The sequence below is a fragment of the Kogia breviceps genome, chromosome 6 (genome assembly GCF_026419965.1).
Source record: "Kogia breviceps isolate mKogBre1 chromosome 6, mKogBre1 haplotype 1, whole genome shotgun sequence".
Taxonomy (NCBI): Eukaryota; Metazoa; Chordata; class Mammalia; order Artiodactyla; family Physeteridae; genus Kogia; species Kogia breviceps.
The window spans coordinates 57,139,055-57,163,619 of NC_081315.1; the positions used below are offsets into that span (position 1 = coordinate 57,139,055).

The 24,565-nt window shown below is 37.3% G+C and overlaps 1 protein-coding gene across 2 annotated transcripts in view; it reads left to right on the top strand.

Moving 5' to 3' along the window:
* USO1 (USO1 vesicle transport factor) overlaps nucleotides 1-20,376 on the top strand; it is a 94,940-nt gene extending 74,564 nt beyond the window's left edge. For both annotated transcript variants that reach the window (XM_059066863.2, XM_059066864.2), the window contains 11 exons: nucleotides 4,760-4,870; nucleotides 5,230-5,348; nucleotides 5,486-5,667; nucleotides 5,928-6,049; nucleotides 8,518-8,656; nucleotides 10,750-10,913; nucleotides 11,876-11,968; nucleotides 14,463-14,561; nucleotides 15,850-15,957; nucleotides 17,619-17,834; nucleotides 18,374-20,376. In XM_059066863.2, the coding sequence (XP_058922846.1) occupies nucleotides 4,760-4,870; nucleotides 5,230-5,348; nucleotides 5,486-5,667; nucleotides 5,928-6,049; nucleotides 8,518-8,656; nucleotides 10,750-10,913; nucleotides 11,876-11,968; nucleotides 14,463-14,561; nucleotides 15,850-15,957; nucleotides 17,619-17,834; nucleotides 18,374-18,463 (1,443 nt within the window). In that variant the 3' untranslated portion in view covers nucleotides 18,464-20,376. The remainder of the gene's footprint in view (nucleotides 1-4,759; nucleotides 4,871-5,229; nucleotides 5,349-5,485; nucleotides 5,668-5,927; nucleotides 6,050-8,517; nucleotides 8,657-10,749; nucleotides 10,914-11,875; nucleotides 11,969-14,462; nucleotides 14,562-15,849; nucleotides 15,958-17,618; nucleotides 17,835-18,373) is intronic.
* Nucleotides 20,377-24,565: the final 4,189 nt, after the last annotated feature.

Genomic DNA, 24,565 nt, shown 5'->3' on the forward strand with positions numbered 1-24,565 from the left:
GGATACACAGGCTCAGCGACCATGGCTAACGGGCCCGGCCGCGTCGTGGCATGTGGGATCTTCCCGGACCGGGGCACGAACCCACGTCCCCTGCGTCGGCAGGCGGACTCTCAACCACTGTGCCACCAGAGAAGTCCCAATCTGATGATTTTTGATGGTTGAATATACTTCTGTAACCACCACCCAAAACAAGATATAGAGCATAGTATTCAGAAACGCAAAAAGTTCCATCATGTCCCTTTTCTATTAATTCTCTGTCCTCAGAGGCCACCACTAAAAAGTGAATCTGATCATAATATTCTAGAACCTCATTTTAATATTTAAACACTGGAAGTTTAAACTGATATTTTTTAAATGAACAATGCAAAAATACTAAACTTGAAATCCACAGAGTAGGAGTATGAGGGATTTTTATTTAGGAAATATAATTGGGGCAACATAGTAGCTTATGTTAAAGGTGATTCAGGATCGTTTATTTTGTCTGTGGTTCTCTTCCATCCTATAAAATCTTTGGTTTTGTCACCGGTTCACAAACTCTAGGGGGCTAAGAAGAGATAGGTACTTTTTCTTGACTTAAACCTGTAAACAAACATGCAAACAAATGTGTTTGTGTAACACATAAACAAAATATGAATAGTTTTAGCCTTTTTTTTTTTTTTTTTTTTTTTTTTGGCCGCACTGCATGGCTTGTGAGATCTTAGTTCCCCAACCAGGGATCAGACCTGCGCCCCGCTGGAGTGGAAGCGTGGAGTCCTAACCACTGGACTGCCAGGGAATTCCCAAGTGTGGCATTCTTTTAGCTGGTCTAGCTGTTTATATTGTAAGGAATCCATCAGAAAATGAGAGAGCACTGAAATAGAATGTTTTGATAGCTTTTAGTGCTCAATTTCTAATTTTACTTGTTTGGAGGGATAGAGCAGCTTGATCAGGATTTTGTTGGATTTATATTATTATCAACATTTTATGATAGTATACTGGACAAATACTTTAACATTTTTGCACTCTCTAATAGTTTATTTTTCTTTTCATTTTGGAAAATTTCAAAAAATAGAAAGTAGGAAGAGAATAATGTCCCTCATTCTACTACCCAAAGGTAACTACTGGTAAAATTTCAGGCTTTTTTTTTTCCCTGTACTGTTTATTTACATAGCAGTGATCATACATTAGATTCTATTTTGTATTCTGCATTTTTTCTTACAAGTATTTTCTGTGTTATTAAACACTAAATCATTTTGTATGGTTGCACAGTATATATTTCACTAAGTAGATATACCCTAAGTTAGTTTACCATTTGCACATTCAATTATCTCCCATTTTTCCCTGTTATAAATCATGGTTTGATGAACATCAGAATAACGTAGTCTGCACAAAAGACCATTATTACAAAGTCCTCACTTTGCACGTTTATAGTATGCATGGATTTCTGTTAATGCAGCAAAGCAGGGACTTGCCTGCGTTTCACTGATGTTTAAAAAAAAAATTATCCCAGCAATTGTATCGTTTTTTTCTTTTCCCAGTTCAGACTTCTGCCATCTATTTTAAATTGGGGGCATTAGTTCTGCTTTTAATATGCTAGTAGGTAGAGAGTTGTAGAGTCACAGAGTTAGAAATGATGGTAATAGTTTATAACATTTGTAGAGCACTCACTGTGTACCATGCACTGTTCTCTAAGTTCTTTACAGGTATTAACCCATTTATAATTCATGGGATAGGTATTAACTGTTACCCCTGTTTAAGGATGAGGAAGAGAAGTTAAGTAAGTTGCCTGAGGTTTCATAGCTGTTGAGTTTTAGAACCAGGATATGAATCCTGGTATCCTGGCTTCAGAGCCTATCCTCTTAACCTCTTTGAGAGCATTTAATCCAACCACCTCTGTTTACTAAATGAAGAAGTTGAGGCCCATGTAGTGTATTGAACTTGTCCAAGGTAAGGCAGTAGAAGATTTGGTTCTTCTAATTCCAAACCAAATGTCATTTTCACTGACACCATACTGCCACTCTTAAAATTAAAACCTTAGTCCTTTAAATTTGAAATGGATAAATACATGGTTTAGAAATCAAAATGATACATGAAGTCTTGGCCCCAACCCTGCCCTAGTTCCCCACCTCCTGTTACTCTTTTCTTCTACATCTGGAAGTTTTTTTTCCGTATATGCCCTGATCTGCACCTTGGTGTTTTGTTTTGTTTCACTTAATAGAATCTTGCACTTCTCCTTGCAAAGTAAAGTAAGATTACGGTGTGCTAGGTGCTCACTTCCCCCACAACGTCCCAACAGTGTGTTGTCACACTTGTACTTTTGCCAGTCTGCTGATAGGTGGAAAATGTTATCTTAGTGAGTTTTAATTTATATTTTTCTGACCAAAAGGCTGAATAGTTTTCTATATATTTATGCATCATTTGAAGGTTTTTTCATTAAACTCTTTTATCATCTGCCCATTTTTCTATCGGGTTGTTAATCATTTCTTCTTTATAGGAACTCATATTAAGGAACTTAACCCTTGTCTGTGAAAAGTTACAAATATATTTTTCCTGATAGGATCTTGGTGTTTTGCTTTGGATTTTTTTTTTTTTTTTTGGTATCAGACTTTTATTTTATCGCTTCTACATTTTAAGTCATACTTAGTCTTTCGCCACTTCAAGATGTTAAGGAATTTGCCAGTATTTCCATCTCATACTTTCTGGTTTCATTTTTGCATTTAAATCTTTGTTCTCTTTTTCTCTGAATTGTGCGAGATATGGATCCTCTGCTCTTTTAAACTGCTCTCTAGTTTTGCCAACATCTTTGAAGTCTGTCTGTAACCGCTGATAGTTATATTCTCTTTTTCACATTCTAAATTTCCATTTGTAGCTGGATCATTTCTGGACTTTCCGTTCTGCTCCTTGATTCCTGTCTGTTCATGAGGGTAGTATCACCTCATTGCTCTTTCATTTTTTTACAGTTTCTCTAGTTATTCTTGCTTATTTTTCCCTTTGGACTTGAAAACCAGGTTTTTTCATTCCAGAAAAAAAAAAAAAAGAAAACCTGTTGATATTTTTATTTGGATCACATTAGTTTTACAAATTAATGTAGAGTCAGTATCTTCTTGATCTTGAGTCGTTCTCTCTAAGAACATGTGTCTTTCTGTTGATTTCCGTCTGCTTTTGTGCTCTTAGAAGTGTTTTTAAACTTTCCTCATTTAGGTTTTATACAGTTTTGATTAGGCTCATTCCTGAGTACTTTATCTTCTTTAGTTGCTGTAGTCATCAGGGTGTTCCATTCTATCTTCTACCTGGTTCTAACTAGTTATGTTTGACTATGTTCTTCTTAACCTTCAGTTAGACCCCAAAGGACCTACTTTTCAAAATTGAGTCTAATTCTATTTTTGTTTACTCAGACATCAGCCAGTGATTTGATAGAATGCCCTACTTGTATATACAATGTCAGTATATTTGGTACCTGCAAGTGGTATTCCAGTAATAAACTTTTTATGTATAACCAGGGGAAATCAACAAAACATTCACATTTATAACTTGAGTAATTAGTTGTAAATTCTCTGTGGCACATAGTTGAGAATAACTAAATTTTTAAACTTCAATGTACTTGGGTAACATGAAAATATATTGTGGACAGTAATGACATAAAGGCAAGGAAAAAGTAAAAATAATGCCTTATGTAAAAACTAAATTCATGCTGATTAATGCTTACTTGGCAAATCATTTGAAGAGGTCCAATTTGAATTTGTTTAATTAAATATTAAATATACTTGAGAAAAGATTATGGAAAGTCCAAGATACTGACATCAAGGTTCATGAAATTAGAACTGTCTGGCTGAGTGATAGAAATTTTTCAAAACATAGTAATGGTTACTTTAAATCCATTCCTTGTCTAGATTTTTGAATAATTGCATTTTGGATATTTTCTGAAATTACTCCCAGAGTGATGCATTACTGTGCTAATTTCCATTATTTTGTTTCAAGCAAGTTTTGTTTTTCTTAAACAAAAATACAGTTTATGTAATATAATGTGGGCAATGGCAATATTATGAGCTAAGAGAATATCTCATATAAGAGATACAAATGTGTTGTATTGAAATTTAGGAAACTGTAATGTTGATGGACATGCTAGTTTTCAGTATTGCTTAACATACTTGGCAGCAGTATAGTTAGTGGTTTGAGGCACTTAGCTAATTTAAATAAATCTTTTTCTCCTTCATTAAGTTTGTGATTTCTCATTATTTGGCATTTCTCGGGGGTTTGTAACATGGTTTATTTATCTTCTTGTTAGAGAAATATATTCGTTAATGAAATTTGACTAAATAATTCAGTAGATTATTTCTTTGTATTTTTCTTGATGTTTTTTGAAGGAGATAGAATTTGTCCTTTTATGAGAAAATTGTTCTTAAAATTCCTATTGAAACATCATAAATTTGCCAGCAAATTTATGTTTTTGTAAAGTGTTTTAGGATTGATAAAATTTTTTAAGCATCCACATCATATATTTCTTCCTTAGCATATTAGATTTTCCATTAATAGTATTTTAGATAACCTGGTATATGCTTATGAGCGTGGATCAAGTCTAATTTCTGCTCTGTTTATTTTGGGAAGTGCAGCCCAGAGAGTATACAAGAATACATTCTCTTGTTCAATTTTTAAAATCCAGATACCTGACACATCTTTTATAAGATGTTAAATATCTTTTTATGCAGATGGGGAGGGATCTTAGGGCAACTTTAAGTTTGAAAAAAATAAAACAAGATTTCTGCCACCTTGTTTATTGCAGGGAAGCAAAATACAGACAAGAGTTGGATTACTAATGTTGCTTTGTACCTGGCTTAGCAACTGCCCCATTGCAGTAACACATTTTCTTCACAATTCAGCCAATGTTCCCTTTGTATCCTTTATGTTTTAGTAAGATACACGTAAGTATTTACCTTTTTTATCTTTTCTGTTTCTTCTTCTCAACTAGAATTAGCTCCATGCCGCAAGTATTTGAATCCTCTTTATCTATGTTACAACTTTTAAAACTGTTAAGGTGACAACGATGCTTACTTAAGCTGTGTGTGTGTGTGTGTGTGTGTGTGTGTGTGTGTGTGTGTGTGTACATGTACATGTACCATTGTTTTATGTTTGCTCGGACTGTGTATAGAATTTTTTGTAGAAACTCTTACATGAAATACATGTCAAATTCAAATTGTAAAACAAAGTACTCTGGATATTATGAACCATTCGTTTTCTTAACAAAGTTTTCAGCTTACAGGACAAATTGCAGAAAATCTTGGAGAGGAAGAACAGTTGGTCCAAGGCTTATGTGCTCTTCTGTTGGGCATTTCGATTTACTTCAATGATAACTCACTTGAGAGCTATATGAAGTAAGTAAGGGGAAAATGACTTGCTAATGTCATCAAGAGATAATGATAAATGTTTTCTGCCAAAGTATAACGTAGACCAAGCTTTTATGTTTTGTTATGACTTTTTTTAAAGCATCTCAATATGCTTATCTCTGTAGAGAGAAACTAAAACAACTGATAGAGAAGAGGATTGGCAAAGAGAATTTCATAGAGAAACTAGGATTTATTAGCAAACATGAGTTGTATTCCAGAGCATCTCAGAAACCCCAGCCAAACTTCCCCAGTCCAGAATACATGATATTTGATCATGAGTTTACAAAGCTGGTAAAAGAACTTGAAGGTAAGACAACAAAGTTTACCTTGATATTCATTAGAAAGTAGTACCTAGGATTATATTGCATATGTGTATTCTGGATACATGCAGATTATATGATAAGCCTAAAAGTATTTTTTTGCCTAGCTCTTGGTCTGTGGCCCATTTAAGGACTTTTGGCATTCAGTAAGATTGGAAAGATGATTTCTTATCTCTCATGCAGTTAGGCCATATGTTTTCACTAAGTCTTAATAATAAAACAGTATTTTAAATGTCTTCTTTTACAGGTGTGATAACTAAAGCTATTTATAAGTCCAGTGAAGAAGATAAAAAAGAAGAAGAGGTGAAGAAAACACTAGAGCAGCATGACAGTATTGTGACTCACTACAAAAATATGATTCGAGAGCAAGTACGTACTGATAAATTGTATACAATCTCTGTTATACTAAAAGTATAGATACTTCTCTACTTTAGGGAGGAATTTCTCTCGGCATTTCCAAATGCAAGAGGATACACAAAGTAAAACTCATCGTTTTCCTAAATAATTCAAAAGCATCTGAGTATTCAACAAACTGAGAACTTAGTATGTGCTAAGCAAGTCTAGTGGTAAAGATAATCGAAGGTATGTGGCAGCATTGAGAGGCACCTAATTTAGCTAGGTAGGAGCAGGAGCTTGGAGAATACAGAGAAGCTGAGTCCTAAAAGGTTAACTATGAGTAAGCTAGGCAGAAGCAGAGAGGGATGAGGGGTGTTATTGGCATGGACACAGAACAGTCGTTGGCTGTATGAAGGAGAATTTGAGAGGCAAGCCTAGAGGGAGGGAGCCCAAGGAGGAGGTGGTGGGTGGAAATTGGGTAACTGACGGTTGACGATGATGATAGCGGCTGCTGTTTTGTGTACTGTGTTCTAGGTGCTCACCGAATACAGTTAAACACCATCTCATTTACTTTTCACAACATCCCTACAAAGTAGCTGACATCTGCAGTTCAGAATAAATGAGGAATCAGAGACTTAGAGAATTTAAACTTGTCCAAGGTCACTCAGTGCTTGGTGGAACAGAATTCAAATACGTGTGTGTTACTGGGACTCTAAAGCTCACGCTGTGTGGTGTAGAGAGGACGGTCCTGAGAAATGTGGAAACCGAAGAAGATAAAACTGACAGGACTTGGTAGTGATGGGACTTGGGGACGAGGGAGTAGAAAGGGTCAGATACGATCCTTAGATCTCTGTCTTGCGCACCCGAATAGATGATATTAAATTAGATAGAACAAGAGGGAGCTGATTTACTAGAGTGCGTCATGATGAGTTAAGTTGAAACTACATTTTCACAATCATCAGCTGACATTTTCTTTGCAGGATACCGATGAACCCCACACTTGCGTAGTGTTGAGCACCTTAAACCTTCCATTACATTCCTTCAGGATGTTTCCTGGTTTTCTTCTCTCATTTAATTCCTCACTGTGGTATATATACCTTTATTGGAATGGAATCCTAGAAAGTGCTGCAGTATTATGGTGTTAAAATTTCAGAGTCATGAAAACAATACACAGGGGCATCTCATGTGAGACAGGCTGCTACCCCTTCCCTGCACTGCCCTCCACCCCCTGCGGATTGTGACAACTTGAGGCAGGTGTGGCTAGTAAGAGCTTTTGTGTAGAGCCTTCTAAATGAGAGCTGCCTTCTCTTCCCCGCGATCTGTATTGTTGAGAATGAAATTCTCAGACAGAATAGAAATATACTAGTGGTGTATTTATAGTTCAGTCTGAGCTCTTCAGTTTATAAGCAAATTAGTAAATTAGAATCATCTTCGAATGATCCAAATTTGAATCATTACACTACCCATGGTTATTAGGATTTTTTCATCTGTCTTAGTACAAATTTGGAGTCATTTCCAGATGGTAAAATGTAATTTTTAGAGCAATGGGAAATAAATACTTGGAATGTGATATTATAGCCTGCACTTGGAGCTGATAAATATGGTTGATTTGGAAGAAGAAAAGAGTGATTTGACACAATTACTATAATCACTTTTCTTTAGAAATGTTAATTTAAAATATTCTCATCACTTAGAATGCCATTTGACAATTAGGCAACAAGCATCGAGAGCTGTAAAATGTTTATATAAACTTTGAATTACATTTGATAATGCATCCTAAGGAAATTCTCCAAAATTCAGGAGAACAGTTATATGGACTAAAATATTTATTATAATGATATTAATCATTTAGAAAAATGGAGAGCAACCTCAGTGTTGCTTTTGAGTATAAATTACATTGCATCTACTGATTAATATTGGGAAATTTTGATTGAATAGTAAGCAAATTAAAGGTTACAAAATGTATGTGGACGGATTATGACAAGTTTAAAAAACCTGGGTTGGAAAGAATTAGAAGAAAATGAAGACATAGATCAAATTCTAACTAGTTACACTAGGGTGATAAGAGATGAAGCCTCTTTTTTTCAGAATTCTAAATGTTCTGTTATATGATTGTCTTTTAATGTTAAAAGTAACAGAGGTACATACATATATATACATATACTAAGCTTCTTAAATAATTTGATATAACTATCTTAAATAGTTTGATGGACCATAAAATGAAGTTTTTAAAATTGACATCCCCCCACCCCCAAACCAAAATTACAGTGAGATTGCAGACTGTTACCATATAATGGGGCCTTGAAATCTTACAGTTCTGCTGCATGTTAATTGGCCTTGGTGCCTATATTAATGTGTTATTGCTTAATTATTGAATGCTTTTGGAAATACTGAGTAGTTTAACATCCTCACCCAAAATAATCTCTAATTTTTAATTTGTTCATCCTCTTAATGCTAACTAGTCTGAATTGAGAACACTCCAATTATGTTTTCGTTCACAGGATCTGCAACTTGAGGAATTGAAGCAGCAGATTTCTACGTTAAAATGTCAAAACGAACAGCTCCAGACAGCAGTCACACAGCAAGTATCTCAGATTCAGCAACACAAGGATCAGTATAATCTTCTTAAAGTACAGCTAGGTAAGTGTAGCTAGCCATTCATTCCTGTGGTAGTGTCCCCAGGAGCTGGACAAAGTCAGGCAGATTATTCTTGTGGACTTAGTCTTTCTGTAACCTTAAATTAATCACTGTGACTAACATGTAAGTCAGAGTTTGAAGTCCAAGCTCTCTGCTCTGTGTTTGATTATCTGATCCATTGATTCTCAACCTTAGCTACCTACACATTAAGATCCCCTGAGGTTTTTATTTTTTTAACACCAATACTGAAACCCCACTGAGGTTTGTAATTTAATTAGTTGGGGGTTGGGTCCAGGCATCAGTGATTATTAATTACAAGCTCCCCAGGTGATTCTAATGTCTAGCCAGTTGAGCCAGCCAGCTGACTGGTCTAACCTTTTCATTTTCTTATCTGCAAAACAGAGCTGATAGTAGCACCTGTGTCATCTGAGAATTAAATGAAATAATATATATAAAATTCTAGTTCAGTGCCTGGCACATGCTAGGAGCTCAAATGCTTGTAAATAGTCTCATTCTACACTGCTTATGATTGGAATGCTAGCTACTTAGAAATACAGTTAATTTTACTTATATGAAGAGGACCAAAATTTTCAGAAGAAAATATCTTTCACTTCCTCTATTTATGACAATAATTTGTCAGTTCTTTTAGTCCATATAGAAAGCTATTCCTTTGTGAAATTTTTTTAGAAATATTTATTTGGCCACACTGGGTCTTAGTTGCTGCATGTGGGATCCTTAGCTGAGGCACGCGAACTCTTAGTTGTGACATGTGGGATTTAGTTCCCTGACCAGGGTCGAACCTGGGCCCCCTGCATTGGGAGTGCAGGGTATTAGCCCCTGGACTACCAGGGAAGTGCCCTGTGAAGATTTTTAAAGGATATTATTTTCTCTTATATTAATTGACAGAATTGGAATTTCAACTACTGTAATTTTTTTTAACATCTTTATTGGAGTATAATTGCTTTACGACGGTGTGTTAGTTTCTGCTTTATAACAAAGTGAATCAGTTATACATATACATATGTCCCCATATCTCTTCCCTCTTGCGTCTCCCTCCCACCCTCCCTATCCCACTCCTCTAAGGGGTCACAAAGCACTGAGCTCATCTCCCTGTGCTATGCGGCTGCTTCCCACTAGCTATTTATTTTATGTTTGGTAGTGTATATATGTCCATGTCACTCTCTCACTTTGTCCCAGTTTACCCTTCCCCCTCCCTATATTCTCGTCCATTCTGTAGTAGGTCTGTGTCTTTATTCCCGTCTTGCCCCTAGGTTCTTTTTTTTTTTTGATTCCATATATATGTGTTAGCATATGGTATTTGTTTTTCTCTTTCTGACTTACTTCACTCTGTATGACAGATTCTAGGTCCATCCACCTCACTACAAATAACTGAATTTCGTTTGTTTTTATGGCTGACTAATATTCCATTGTATATATGTGACACATCTTCTTTATTCATTCATCTGTTGATGGACACTTAGGTTGCTTCCATGTCCTGGCTATTGTAAATAGAGCTGCAATGAACATTGTGGTACATGACTCTTTTTGAATTATGGTTTTCTCAGGGCATATGCCCAGTAGTGGGATTGCTGGGTCGTATGGTAGTTCTGTTTTTAGTTTTTTAAGGAACCTCCATTCTGTTCTCCATAGTGGCTGTATCAATTTATATTCCTACCAACAGTGCAAGAGGCAAACTACTGTAATTCTTAATCTTAGATCACTAAACCATGCAGTTTAGTCTTAAGACTATGCTCTTTTTCTTCCCAGAAACCCTGAAAGTATCACTTCATTATTTTTATCAATACACTGTTTTTCAGAACTTCCCTGGAAGTCCAGTGGTTAAGACTCCATGCTCCCAATGCAGGGGGCATTGGGATCCCTGGTCAGGGGACTGAAATCCTACACGCCGCACGTGCGGCGTGGCTGGGAAAACAAAAAACAAAAAACCCCACTATTTTGCAAAGATGAAATATGCTTACAAAAATCCTGCCAAAGTAATTATTAAGGAAAGTATGTATTTATTTTATACTTGAATCGTCAATTCAAAAAATGAAAAGTTTCGCGCTGGCTTTTCAAATTTTATGCCTGTCTAACAGGAAAAGACAATCAGCATCAAGGTTCTTACAGTGATGGGGCTCAGATGAATGGTGTTCAGCCAGAAGAAATTGGTAGGTTGCAAGAAGAGATAGAAGAATTAAAAAGTAATCAGGAACTTTTACAAAGCCAACTGGCTGAAAAGGACTCTTTCATTGAAAATTTGGTAAGTGAATGTTGACATTTTTTAAACAAGAAGTCAAGAATAATTCTCATTATACAGCTTGTTTATTTTTCTGGATCCCTTAAGTTACAGTATCATATTAAGGTTTTAGAATATGAGCTCTGGTGCCAGACTGTCTAAAGCTTCAGTGCTTCCTAGCTAACTGAATTTGAGCAACTTAGTTAACCTCTTTAGTTGTTTCCTGAGCTATAAAATGGTGGTGGTGATATCTGTCTCATTGCTGTGAGAATGAAATGAGATACTCTGTTGAAAGCTCTTTTATTGACTTTTTTTAAAAGGTAGATTTTATTCATTTCTTTAAAATTTTTTACTTTTTTACTTTCGGCTGCATTGGGTCTTCATTGCTGTGTGTGGGCTTTCTCTGGTTGCAGCGAGCAGGGGCTAGTCTTTGTTGCAGTGCGCAGGCTTCTCATTGCGGTGGCTTCTCTTGTCACGGAGCACGGGCTCTAGGCACATGGGCTTCAGTAGTTGTGGCATGCGGGCTCAGTAGTTGTGGTTCATGGACTTTAGAGTGCAGGATCAGTAGTTGTGGCGCACGGGCTGAGGTGCTCCACAGCATGTGGGATCTTCCCGGACCAGGGCTTGAACCCATGTCCCTTGCATTGGCAGGCAGATTCTTAACCATTGTGCCACCAGAGAAGCCCTGCATAAGGTTCTTTTAATACATGGAAATCACTCAATAAATACCTGCTTTTATGCTCTTTCTTCATATGACCTCAGTTAAGTGCCTAAATTTAATAAATTACTTGGTATGAGTATAAATTTATTAGCTATGGACAATATGTGCTATGTTGAAATGTTATTTTGGGTATAAAACTTAAAATGTCAATGTGAAATTTTTTGGTAAACGTATACCAGACATAGCTTATATGTGTACAGTTTTGGTTTTTTTCTGTCTCTTTAAACTGAATTTATTTCATAGTTTATTTCTATGCCCTTTGTAGAAATCGTCCCAACCATCACCTGGCACAAATGAACAACAGTCTTCAGAGACAGCTTCAGCAAGAGATTCTGAACAAATTGCAGAATTAAAACAGGTCATTTTTCAGCTTGATCCAAGCTCTGTTTTGTCTTGTTTTAATTATAGTAGCATAACAGCACTGCAGTTCCATTAATCTAGAACTGCTTTGTCAGGTGTAAGCAAAATTTGATAGTGAAGACAGTCATTTGAAAATCCAGAAGCTGATTTAATTATACAGTAATGATATTTTGCTTTATTTTGTGTTTTTATTTTTCAGTGATGTTCTTTTTAACAGATCTCAGCATCTTACCCAGATTATTTATAGATTATAAGTAAACTAACAATTAAGGAAACTTTAAATATATTTATAAGCCACAAATATGAAGATATAAAGTCTTATGCCTAATTTTCATGATAACTGGTTGGTTAAATGTATTGGGCATTTAAGTCATTCTATCCAGAAAAATGTTGGTTTTTAAAATTGGAAAAGGGAAAAACAGGAAGTAAACTTGTGTACATCTCAATTAGATGACTCTAGCTAAAAAGCAAAATAAACTTTTTCTGCTGTAGTAATTTATATTGTTTAGAAAAGCAAATAAGCCTTTTCTTCCTTCCATCCTTCCCTCCTTCCTTCCTTTCTTATAAAAGGAATATATGTTTCTTTAAAAAAAAGAAAAAAAAGTGCTACTAAAGAAAGAAGTGAACAGCCTGGCCGAGCTAGGACTAACTTCCTTCTCCCTCCAGTAGCCAGCTGGTCCTCACCCACTGACTTGTCTGATCTGATGGGAATGACCGGACAGAGAGAAACAAAATGTCTTATTTTGATAGTGTCTTTGTACCCCAGAGTAGATTCTACAATCTACTTAAATTATGTTATTTAAAAATAATAATAATTTGTCATTAACAATTTACAACTCTCCAGTATGTGTCCATAATGTTTTGTTCTTGTGAAGAAGAGTAATATCTATGTTGATTTTATTAACTCTAGAACTATATTAAAATTAAAGGGAATTAAGTTATTAATATATACCTGTAGTTTGTAAATCCCAAGTAAAAATTTTTACTTTTTGTGTTTCCCAAAGATATATTTTACATATTATTTATTTATTTATTTGGTTGTGCCAGATCTTAGTTGTGGCACGCGGGCTCCTTACTTGTGGCATGCATGTGGGATCTAGTTCCCTGACCAGGGATCAAACCCGGGCCCCGTGCATTGGGATCGCAGAGTCTTACCCGCTGCACCAGCAGGGAAGTGCTCCAAAGATATATTTTTAATGACAGTTTTGTCATTAAATACTATAATATTTACTATATTTATATTTACTATAATATTATAATACTATAATATGTAGTAAAATATGGTATAAAAAGAAAACCAAAAAGGTTCATAATTTCCATGTTTACATGACTCATTTTGATAACTGAAAAAAAGCAATCAAAGAAAAGGCATGTGTGTACATGATAGAAAGTTTTAAGAGAATAAAAAAGCTTTTTACATGACAGCATCCCACTATTTACCACAATATCTCCAGACACTGCCAGATATCATTGGGGAAGGTAGCCCTTAGTGGAGAACCACTGTTACAATTGCTTTATTTTCCTGTACTTTTTCTGGAGGTGGGAGAAAGAGCAAGAAGTTTGGAAATTTCAACATCTATAATATATAAACTTTCAATTAATTCTGCCGCTTTCACTACAGTACTTTTTAAATGTTTTTGGCCGCACTGTGTGGCATGCAGGATCTTAGTTCCCCAACCAGGGCTCGAACCTGTGCCCCCTGCATTGGGAGAGTGGAGTCTTAACCACTGGACCGCTAGGGAGGTCTAATGCTTTCATCTATGTTTGGTGGGTCCCTAGTCTAAAACCGTCCTATTTTGCCCTTTTCAAATATACCTTTAGTCTTCCACCAGGAGAAAAGGAAAAGTTACCTGATGCATGAGATTAGGACAGGGGTTTGGTGGTCTATTCCTTAGCCGGCTTTCAACCAACCCTGCTGTTTTTTTTTTTTTTTTTTTTTAACCCTGCTGTTTTTGACTCCATTTTTACTCACACTTTCCAGAATATCCCAGGCCCTTTGGTAGTTACGCATTGTAAGTCAGGTAGCAGCATGGCTTTCTAAAATGTCAGCCTACGTTTCAGCTCTCTCACATGTGCTGAGTCAGTTACCACTGTTGTTTGCGTTCTGAAATTCCCCAATTTATTGCTCTTTTCTCTTCTATTACTCTCTGTCCTTGTGGGTTTCTCCCTCCTGCCCACCCTTCCTCAGTCCCTCTCTCCCTACCTCCTTCCCACCTTCCTTTCTCCTTCCCTTCCTCCCTCCCTTTATAATTGTTTACATTGGATCTCACAAGGAAGCAGAGGTGAACATGTTTAATCTATATGTTTAATTCTCCATCTTGAACCCACCAAGTTCAAGAATAGTTCTTCCACTTAAATTTTAAAACTTCGAAGTTGTGATTTTAGAGAGAAGGGCCAAGAAAGGAAATTTTTTATTTCTTCCTGTAAATAGACATTTCCTTGATGAAATTAATGCTATTTAATGTTACAACTTAACTATTTTTGTCTCTTAGGAACTGGCAACATTAAAGTCTCAGTTAAACTTACAGTCTTCGGAGATCACCAAACTACAGACAGAAAAGCAGGAGCTGTTACAGAAAACAGAAGCATTTGTAAGTTAATTATTTTTTTGTTCTCAAAGGTAGTAAACACAAGGTTGAAAGGTTATTTATCAGCCACTATGGAAAAGAAGCAAATTTGTCAGATAGCACCTTCTATTCAGGTTATCCATTAGCCAGAGTTCCAGTCACATAGGCTTCTTGGCCATGAGGACAGCCATATTATAGTCAGACTCACCAGGTCAGTTTAATCAGTTATTTATGGTTCATTTTGTAGGTATTTTATATTTCACCCAATCTTTGTCTCCTTCAGTCTAACCTGGCAGGTTTTCTGCTGGTATAAAATTGTCAAAAACCTTGTTGGTGACCCATGCGATTCACAGGGTTCCAAGCCATCAAGCAAGGTCCTCTTGGATCCCTCCTGGGGAACCACAGTTCTATTCCAGCTTCTACAGAGATGGTTGATTGTGTCCATGTGTCACACGAGTAACCGTTTCACAAATGGTTGTCCAGCCACACCCTTGATGTTTCACTAGAACATGCTTTGTCATTTATTGCAATAGGGATAGGCTGAGAATCTTCTGAATCTTCAAGTTCTGATTCCCTTTTCTTAACAGTTCCTCCTTCAGTTTATCTCTGTCCTCTCACATTTTACTATAAGCAGCAAGGAGAAACCAGGCCACAGCTTTAATGCTTTGGTTAGAGGTTTCCTTAGCTAAATAGTTCATCACTCACAAGTTCTGCTTTTCACACTAGAACACAATTCAGCTAAGTTCTTTGCCACATTATATATAACAAGGATCACCTTTCCTCCACTTTCCAATAACATGTTCCTCATCTCTGAGAGCTCACCAAAACCCTTAACATCTATACTTCTACCAACATTCTGTTCATGATGATATATGTTTTCTCTAAGACCATAGAAGCTTTCTCTATAGAAAGCTTTATGAGAGCCCTTACTGGAATTACCTTTAATGTCCATATTTCCATCAACAGTCTCTTCAAGCTAATTTAGGCTTTGTCTAACATGAACCTCAAAATTCTTTTAGCCTCTACCAGTTCCAAAGCCCCTTCCATAGTTTAATGTATTTGCTTAGCCCAGCCTTCCTCATACTCTGATGAGAGCTGATGCTACACCACTCCTGACTCAGCCTCCTGCCCCACTGAAGGGGCAACTTATCTATGTAGGGAAAGCACTTTATTGTGGGTAAATACATAAAGAATTAGACTTTCTGTTATTGGAAAGAAAATTTCAAAATAGCTAGAAAATTAAATCATCTTGGAATTTTGTTTTGATTGTAACTGTAAAGAAACATTTTTTTTTTCCAATTTCTACTTTCAGGCAAAATCAGTTCCTGTACCAGGAGAGAGTGAAACTGTAATAGCTACAAAAACTACTGATGTAGAAGGAAGACTGTCAGCATTATTACAAGAAACTAAGGAATTAAAGGTTGGTTTTGGTGAAACTTTTATTCATTGCATATTATATGAAATGAACTCCAGGAAATTTGATTTTATTTCACTTAATTTCTCAAATTCTTAGATTTATGAAGAAAGTTAACAGAGTGTAATTTTATCTCCCAATATGTCCATTCCTATTTGGATGACTAACGGTGGCACAAGTGAAGGGTTTTTTGTTTTGTTTTGTTTGTTTTGGCTGTGTTGGGTCTTCGTTGCTGCGTGTGGGCTTTCTCTAGTTGCAGCGAGCGGGAGCTACTCTTCATTGCGGTGCACAGTCTTCTCATTGCGGTGGCTTCTCGTTGCAGAGCACAGGCTCTAGTCACGTGGGCTTCAGTAGTTGCAGCACACGGGCTCAGTAGTTGTGGCTCTCAGGCTATAGAGCTCAGGCTCAGTAGTTGTGGCACACCGGCTTAGTTGCTCCACGGCTTGTGGGATCTTCCCAGACCAGGGATCAAACCCGTGTCCCCTGCATTGGCAGGCAGATTCTTAACCACTGTGCCACCAGGGAAGTCCCACAAATGAAGATTTTTAAATGCCATTTCAAATAGTGGTATTAAATATATAAAATAAGAATGTATATGAATGTACTTTGAAAGTAAAAACATAGATTTTAGTAAGAGTAAAAAATAGTTAAGTTTGCTTATCAATCTTTAATCACAGTAAGAAATGAGGAGTATAGACTTGACTAATATACAAGCCACCTGTAGGTTTTCCATAGGCTGAGGAACACAGGCATATTAAATCCTGCCAGCCTTTTTTGTGACAGAGAAATCAAAATAGATAACATGAAGAAAGGAATGAGGTAACAGTAATAAAAAAAAAAAAAAGGTAGGAATTACAACATGGAAAAAGGAAGATAATGTGTGATTTTGCCTTTTGGATTGTGGTCAAATTATTTTTCAACCATTGATTTTACTTGAAGCTATTTTTCTTTTCCATTTAATTGTATGTGTGAAGTTGGATAGCATTTTATTTTTAAACTTGAATTCTAATTCTGATGCTAACTGGGCTTCTGCTATAAAATGTTTTATGTCTTTATTTATCCCTCTGATTATCTGAAATGGTAGGATTTTTTGAGGAATAGGTAATTAAAACTATTTTTGGTTGTTAAACTCTATTTTTCACAGTAACCATCTTTGATGTATGGCCTAACATACATTCTCATGTTACTAGATGAGTGTGTGTGTGTGTGTGTGTGTGTGTGTGTGTGTGTGTGTGTGTTTTAAACCTCCTGTTCCATTAGATAGCTAGTGGGAAGCTGCCACATAGCACAGGGAGATCACCTCTGTGCTTTGTGACCACCTAGAGGGGTGGGATAGGGAGGGTGGGAGAGAGGGTGATGCAAGAGGGAAGAGATATGGGAACATATGTATATGTATAACTGATTCACTTTGTTGTAAAGGAAAAACTAACACACTATTGTAAAACAGTTATACTCCAATAAAGATGTTTAAAAAAACAAACAACAACAACAAAAAAACAAAACAAAAAATAAAAATAAAAATAAACCTCCTGTTCCCCCAACCCCTAATCCCAGATTCTTCAGACTAGACAAGTGCAGCAATTTATCAAAGAAAGAACATATTTGTTAAAACCCTAGGAGAGTGAATACTAATTTTAGATAAGTGATTTTCACCTTTCTTTTCCTAGAATGAAATTAAAGCTCTGTCTGAGGAAAGAACTGCTATCAAAGAGCAGCTGGATTCATCTAACAGCACCATTGCCATTTTACAAAATGAGAAAAACAAGCTTGAGGTGGACATTACAGAGTCTAAAAAAGAACAGGATGATCTCTTGGTGCTGTTGGCTGATCAGGATCAGAAAATATTTTCATTAAAGAATAAACTCAAGGAACTTGGTCATCCAGTAAGATTGCAGTGTTTCCAAAAATGATTTATATTGTATTTCTTTATGATGTATTTTTAAATATTGTACTGTGACATAGGAATGTTGTGCCTATATATTGATACTACAGGCAGAGATCTGTAGGTATGTATCATCTGCACTGCTCTTATGGTATTCAGTGAATTGACTTAAGACACAGATTAGATGCAGTTTCCATCATTTGGTAGCTGTTCTCTTTTGGGCTCTGAGCCTAGAAAGTGAATTGATTTGATTGCTCCTGTGGTAACAGGACTCTCACTATCCAAATGTGTCGTCCTCTTTTGCCGTGTTGATTCAGGTTTGTGTGTAGAGAGGTGTAGCCATCTGGCATCAAGTTAACCTATGTATCTCGTCTCATGTTAAAAATGACAGGGAGCCTTGAACATTAAATCAAGGAAATCAGATGGCCTGTAATCTACTTTAATTTCTGGAGTAAAGAATTTATCAACAGAGTAGATATCATTATGTGTTGAATGTGAAGTGAGCAGATCCTTAGTGTTAAATGTATATTTTCCTTTTAGGTTGAAGAAGAGGATGAACTTGAATCCGGAGACCAAGATGATGAGGATGATGAAGATGAAGATGACAGCAAGGAACAGGGTCATATCTAGCTTTACAGTCTCTAGGAATGATAGGGGTTACATTGTAACTTTGAAGACGGAGTCTTAAGACAGTGCTTTGGTTTACCTCCACAGAAAGTAAATTTAGAAACCAAGTGGCAGACATTCACTAATACAACTATCGATGTATTTTTTAAATGAAGCTACCACCCATGTCGATAATCCTGTTATTCTAACTTTATGTAGAACACACATCTTTTATTGAACTGGACTATCCCAAAATATAATTTGCAAAGAACTTCAGACACCAAAAATATAATATTTTCAGGCATGTGGTGGCAATGCTCTTTGCCTTTAGTTCATTGGTTGTTTATATAAGTTCTGTATTTGTCTGCTATTTTTACTTTTCAGAATTTGTGACTTTAAATACTAACACAATTGATTTAATGTGTGTTGGAATCATTGTTTCTAAATTCAGTATTGGAGTTCTTAGCTAATGATTTCCTTTTAAAGGAATGGATTTACTTAAAGGCAAGATAGCATTATTCTGGGGGATAATATATCATCAGCCCTCCATCCAATGTGACTCCTAAGATGAGTAGGATAGGACAGTTTAGAATGAGTGCCTTGACACTTGATATGGCTGCATTCTGTACCTCAGTGAAGAAGAAGGATATTAGCACACAGTGAAGGGGAGGGTGTTTCTGAGAAACTTCTGCAACAGTGTATCAGCATGTGTTTGGTTTTGGTTTTATTTTTAAGCTAAACATTAAAACAGATTACAAGTTAACAGCTCATACAGCTCAGAATTAGTATTATTATTTGATTATTATAAAACATATTATGTTCCTAGTTTTAAAAAGATCCAAACTATGGTTTATATAATTTATTGGCATTTTTGCTGAATAGGTTTAAGTCAGGTAATAGATTTTTAAAAAGCGATGAAGCAGTGTGTCAAAATTTAATGTTTTCGTAATAAAAATAGATATTATGTTCACTTAATCCCTGGTCATGGTTCCCTTTTTTAGATTTTGAGAATAGTAGTCTTTGTACAAGATGAGGCAGAAGGAAGTGGTGAAAGGTGTCCTTCTCTTACTAAAAGGACTTTACTATAACTGCATGATAACAGCAGTCTTATCATTTAAAGCCAATAGTTAGGATTCCATAAGTTCGGAGGGGGCGAATTGGAGCAAAAGCAGAAGTTGGAGAAGGGTTTGGATGTTTCTAAATTGAGCATTGGAGTTCTTTCTTCACAGTGATTTCTATTTAAAGAAGTAGGCTTTCTTAAAGGCAAGAGTTGGGGCATTATGTATATCATCTGCCTCCTGGCTTCAGGAATAATTTGAGCAGTCCACTGAGGGGCACAGACTTTTGAAAGAAGTATCTTCACATGTCTTGAAAGGGGAGATGGCTGTGTGTTACAGAGCACCGGTGAATACTGCACCGCGCCCCTGCCCAATCCCACCGCTGCCACGCCATCCTGAGATGGCATCTGCCGTCAGAGAACCACATGATTATTACTGGACCAGCTCAGACCGTGTGAAGTTGTCCTAAACTTGACACCACGTAGTGAACATTTCAGGCTAATGTTAACAAGGATAAGGAAAAAATGTGTCAGGAGTAAGAATAATACTTCCAGAAATAATGGAATACCAAAGATCTTCAGAAAGAAACAGCTGCAAAATCAGTGATAGTTTGCCAAAGTTCAGTCATTCAGGCTGGCTTGGAGTAGAGAAGACACAAGAAGGCCTCAAAGCTGCACAGTCCAGCCTGGAGCCCAAACAGACACCTTCCTAACATAGCTATAGCTTTTTTGGGTTTTGTTTTGTCTGTCTGTCTATCTTTGCCTGGATTGCTTCTGGAGCCTCCTAAACTGGTCTCTGTGCCTCCAGTTGGTTGCTGCCTCTGCAGGCCATCCTCCGTATTCACCACAATAAACTTCCTGAATATATAGGAGCCAAAGAGGTTGCAGTTGCCTGCTGTTTGGAGCCCTTAGCCATGTGGATAAGACTCTTTGTGCTCTGCCACTCTCTAGTTTAGCTCCCTTCAAGTATATTTTAGAACCATACCAAGATATTTGCTATCATGGCACATATCCTGCTTTTTCATTTCTCACTTTGCTTTTGCACATGTTCTTTCCTCTGCCCATTTGTCAGCCCTCACATTAAAGGCTATTTCCATGTATTGAGAGCTATGACAGTGGAGCAGTCACGAAGCACAAAACATATTTGTCCTTATTTTAAGTTTTATTCAAGTGTAGTTTACACTTCTAGCACATTGGAAAGAAAAGAATAATCATCCAAGGTCACTACAAAAGGTAAAAGTAACAGCTCACATTTTACAGTCTTAGGTTGCTACTTTGAAATTATGCTGAGAGAAGATCAAACCCTTGTTTGAAAGTTTGGTGGTTTTTTTTTTGCAGCCAGGTAAGGGCCTCATAATGTTCATCAGAACCTAAATCTTTACTGTTAAGCAAAATGTATTAATTCATTGAATGAATATTTACTGAGTGTATAATGCGCTGAGTACTGCTTGTAGGCACTGGGAATATGAATGAGACAAAGTCCCTTCCTCATATAACTTATGTTCTGGAGGAGAAAACAGTAAACAAGTACATAACACAATGTCAAATGCTTTGTAGCTTCTGGAAAGGAGCTTGCATTAACCAGAGGAGTGATTAGATCTGATTTGTATTCCTAGATTACTTTCTCCACTGGGTCAAGAATTGTCTATGGGGAGGAGGCTAAGAAAGAAAAGCCAGGGGACTAGGTAGGAAGCTGTTGCCCCCATCTAAGCAAAAGTAGATGTAGTTCAGACTACACTGTAGGGGTGGAGGTGTCTAAAGTGGTAGGATTTGGGATACATTTTACAGGCAGAGCTGAGAGGGTTCGTTGATGAATTGCATATGTCTGGGGAGTAGAGGAGCAAGACAAGAATTAACTCCTGGGGGAAGGCGGGAGGAGCAGGTTTGGGGTGAGATCTAGAGTAGTGTGTTAGGCTTGCTAAATCTGAGACCCAAGTAGATAGATTTATACAAATAGATGTTCAGTAGGCAGTTTGGAGCTCATTAGGGTTGGAAAGGATAGTATAGAGATGGAATTTAAGTCCACCCAGTAGGATAAGTTCTTACAGGGAGTGAGTTTAGAGAGAAGGCAGCCAAGAACTGAGCCTTTGGGCAGTTCAGCCTTCAGTGGTGCGGATGGATCTTAAGAAATATTAAATGAGTAATGAAATAATCTTACTCCAGAGCAAATTTGAGCCTTGGAATTAAGGGGAAAACCGAGCAAGCTCTGACCTTTAAACTGATTTCCTACTGCAATTTTGGAAAATGAAAACTTAATTCTTTTCAAACAGCTTTAATGAAATACATTATTCTATTAATGTAAACTAGTTCTTTACTAGTGAACCTAATTAAACTGGGGGTTTTTTGGTTTGTTTGTTTGTTTTGAGGAATCTGCCTTGCTCACCAAATAGAAGATATTTATCTAAAGAAAATACCTGTTTACAATTACATTATATCCTTTGAAAGGTTTTATTTTAATGCAAGTTATTTTATCAAATTGTGCCTTTTGTGGGTTAGTGACTTGCTTCCCTTTCAGAAACTCTAAAGTTATTCTTGCAGTTTTTCTATGTCTACAACTCAGAAACTTTGGGATTTTCTATAATAACCTTTCCAAATGAAAATTAAGATGTTTCCAGAGAGAAAAATATTAAGGTATGACACATATCTATCTTAAATGTGGTTTCCCTTCCTGCGGATTGACTCATTTTGCCTAGACATAGGTTTTTCCATATTCACTCTAAGCAACCGTGACTAGTCGTTTTAGTTTGAAAAAGCTTAAACATTGACCTTGCTACAGTTATATGTTACTCTTGATTTTGCTCCTTACAAAAACATAAGACCACTTTGTAATTATGTCTTTCTACCGTGAGAATGTAAACAAGTGAGCTCCAGTATCTACTTTGCTAGTCTTTTTTCAGCTCTGGCTTTTAATTCTAGATTTATTTAAATAAATGTATTATTCTCTGAATCTAGTGGGATATCTAAAGGGGTGAAACTCACCATTTTGTGACTCTTAACAAGTTCTGTCACCTCTCTGTGACATTTCATGCTAATACCCTGTGAAATAACTTGTTGCCTAGTATCAGGGAGAAGGTGAGATGCAAACTAGTTGCTGTGGTGGACATGGAGTGGAACTTTCTGATTCTTTTTTACCTCATGTTCTAGACCCAAAATGAGGTTGCATAAATAAAGCCTGTAAAACAAAAAAATGTAGGCAGCTGTTTTGCAGCAAAAATGGTTAGCCTGTTTAAAAGCAGGATGAGATGAATAAAAGCTTAAGTATTACCCAGGTTTCTATACTGCACTACAAATTACCACAAATTTAGTGGCTTAAAATAACACACATTTATTATCTCCCTAGTCTTTGGGTCAGGAGTCAGAACACAGCTTAACTAGGTCCTCTGCTTTTGGTCCCAAGGCCGCAATCAAGGTGGCAGCCAGGCTGTATTCTCAGCTGCAGGCTCAACTGGAGGAGAATCAGCTTCCAACACTCATTCAGGTTGTTGGTAGAATTCATTTCCTTACAGTTGTAGAACTGAGGGCTTCAGTTTCTTACTGGCAGTTGGCAGAAGTCTGCCCTCAGCAACTAATGGTCACCCCTAGTTCCTTGCCTTATGGGCTCCCTCAACATGCTTGCTGACTTCATCAAGCCAGCAAGGGAAAGCTCTAGCCCCAGTCAGCCAGCAAGACTGTGTTTTATACGAAGTAATATAGGGACTTCCCTGGTGGCTCAGTGGTCAAGAATTCGCCTGCCAATGCAGGGGACATGGTTCGATTCCCTAGTCCGGGAAGATCCCACATGCCATGTCACAACTAATCCTGCAAGCCACAACTACTGAAGCTCGCACGCCTAGAGCCTGTGCTCTGCAACAAGAGAAGCCACTGCAGTGAGAAGCCCAGGCACCACAACGAAGAGTATCCCCCTCTCGCTGCACCTAGAGAAAGCTGCACACAGCAACGAAGACCCAGTGCAGCCAAAAATAAATAAAGTAATATAATCACAGAAGTGACATTCATTACCATGCTATAGTCAATTGGTTAGAAACAAATCAGGTCCTGCCCACTCTTGGGAGGGAATTACACAGAGGCATGAATACCAGGAAGTGGAGATCATGGGATGCTGCATACTTTTGTTTTCTTGAACCATATATATATATATTTTTTAATTTTGCCTGCGTTGGGTCTTTGTTGCCGTGCACGGGCTTTCTCTAATTGTGGCGAGCAGGGGCTACTCTTCGTCGTGGTGCCCGGGCTTCTTGTTTCGGTGGCTTCTCTTGTCATGGAGCACAGGCTCTAGGGCACATGGGCTTCAGTAGTTGTGGCGCACAGACTCAGTAGTTTGGGCGCACGGGCTTAGTTGCTCTGCAGCGTGTGGGATCTTTCTGGACAAGGGATCAAACCCGTGTCCCCTGCATTGGCAGGCGGATTCTTAACCACTGCGCCACCAGAGAAGTCTCCCAAGGATACTTCTTGTTCATGTCCATGTTCTTAGCATGTCATCTGTACTCTGCTCCAAATCATCATTCCAAGACCAACAATGAGGAAGCAGATTCTTCCTCGGACAGGCAGGTCTCTTGGCAAAGGGAAAAAAGAGATGGTAGAACCTCACTATGGCTCTTAGAACTTCTGCTTAGAAGTGGCATCACTTTCATTCACATTTCAATGGCCGAAGCAAGTCATGGCCAAACTAATGTCAATGCAAAGTATAATCCTTCAGTGGGAACAGGCCTGAGAGGGAGGGGCAGTGAATCACATGTGAAAGTATAACCAGTAAATGTTAGTGTCCTTCACCTCCATCTTTTCCCTTACTGATCCTGCTGAGGAAGATAGTTGTAGAGCATGAAGAGGCAGTGTAAGACGTGGTTAGTGGTTAGGAGTCTAGATTCTGGAGACAGACGGCCTGAGTTTGAATCCTGACTCTGCCACTCTCCAGCTGTATGGCCTTGAGCAAGTTATTTAACCTATGCCTCAATTTCCTCCTCTGTGAAATGAGACTAATAACAGTATCTATGTCATAGAGCTGTGGATTAAATTAGTTATGTATGTAAAGTATATAGAACAGTGCTTGGCACATGGTAGGCCCTGTATAA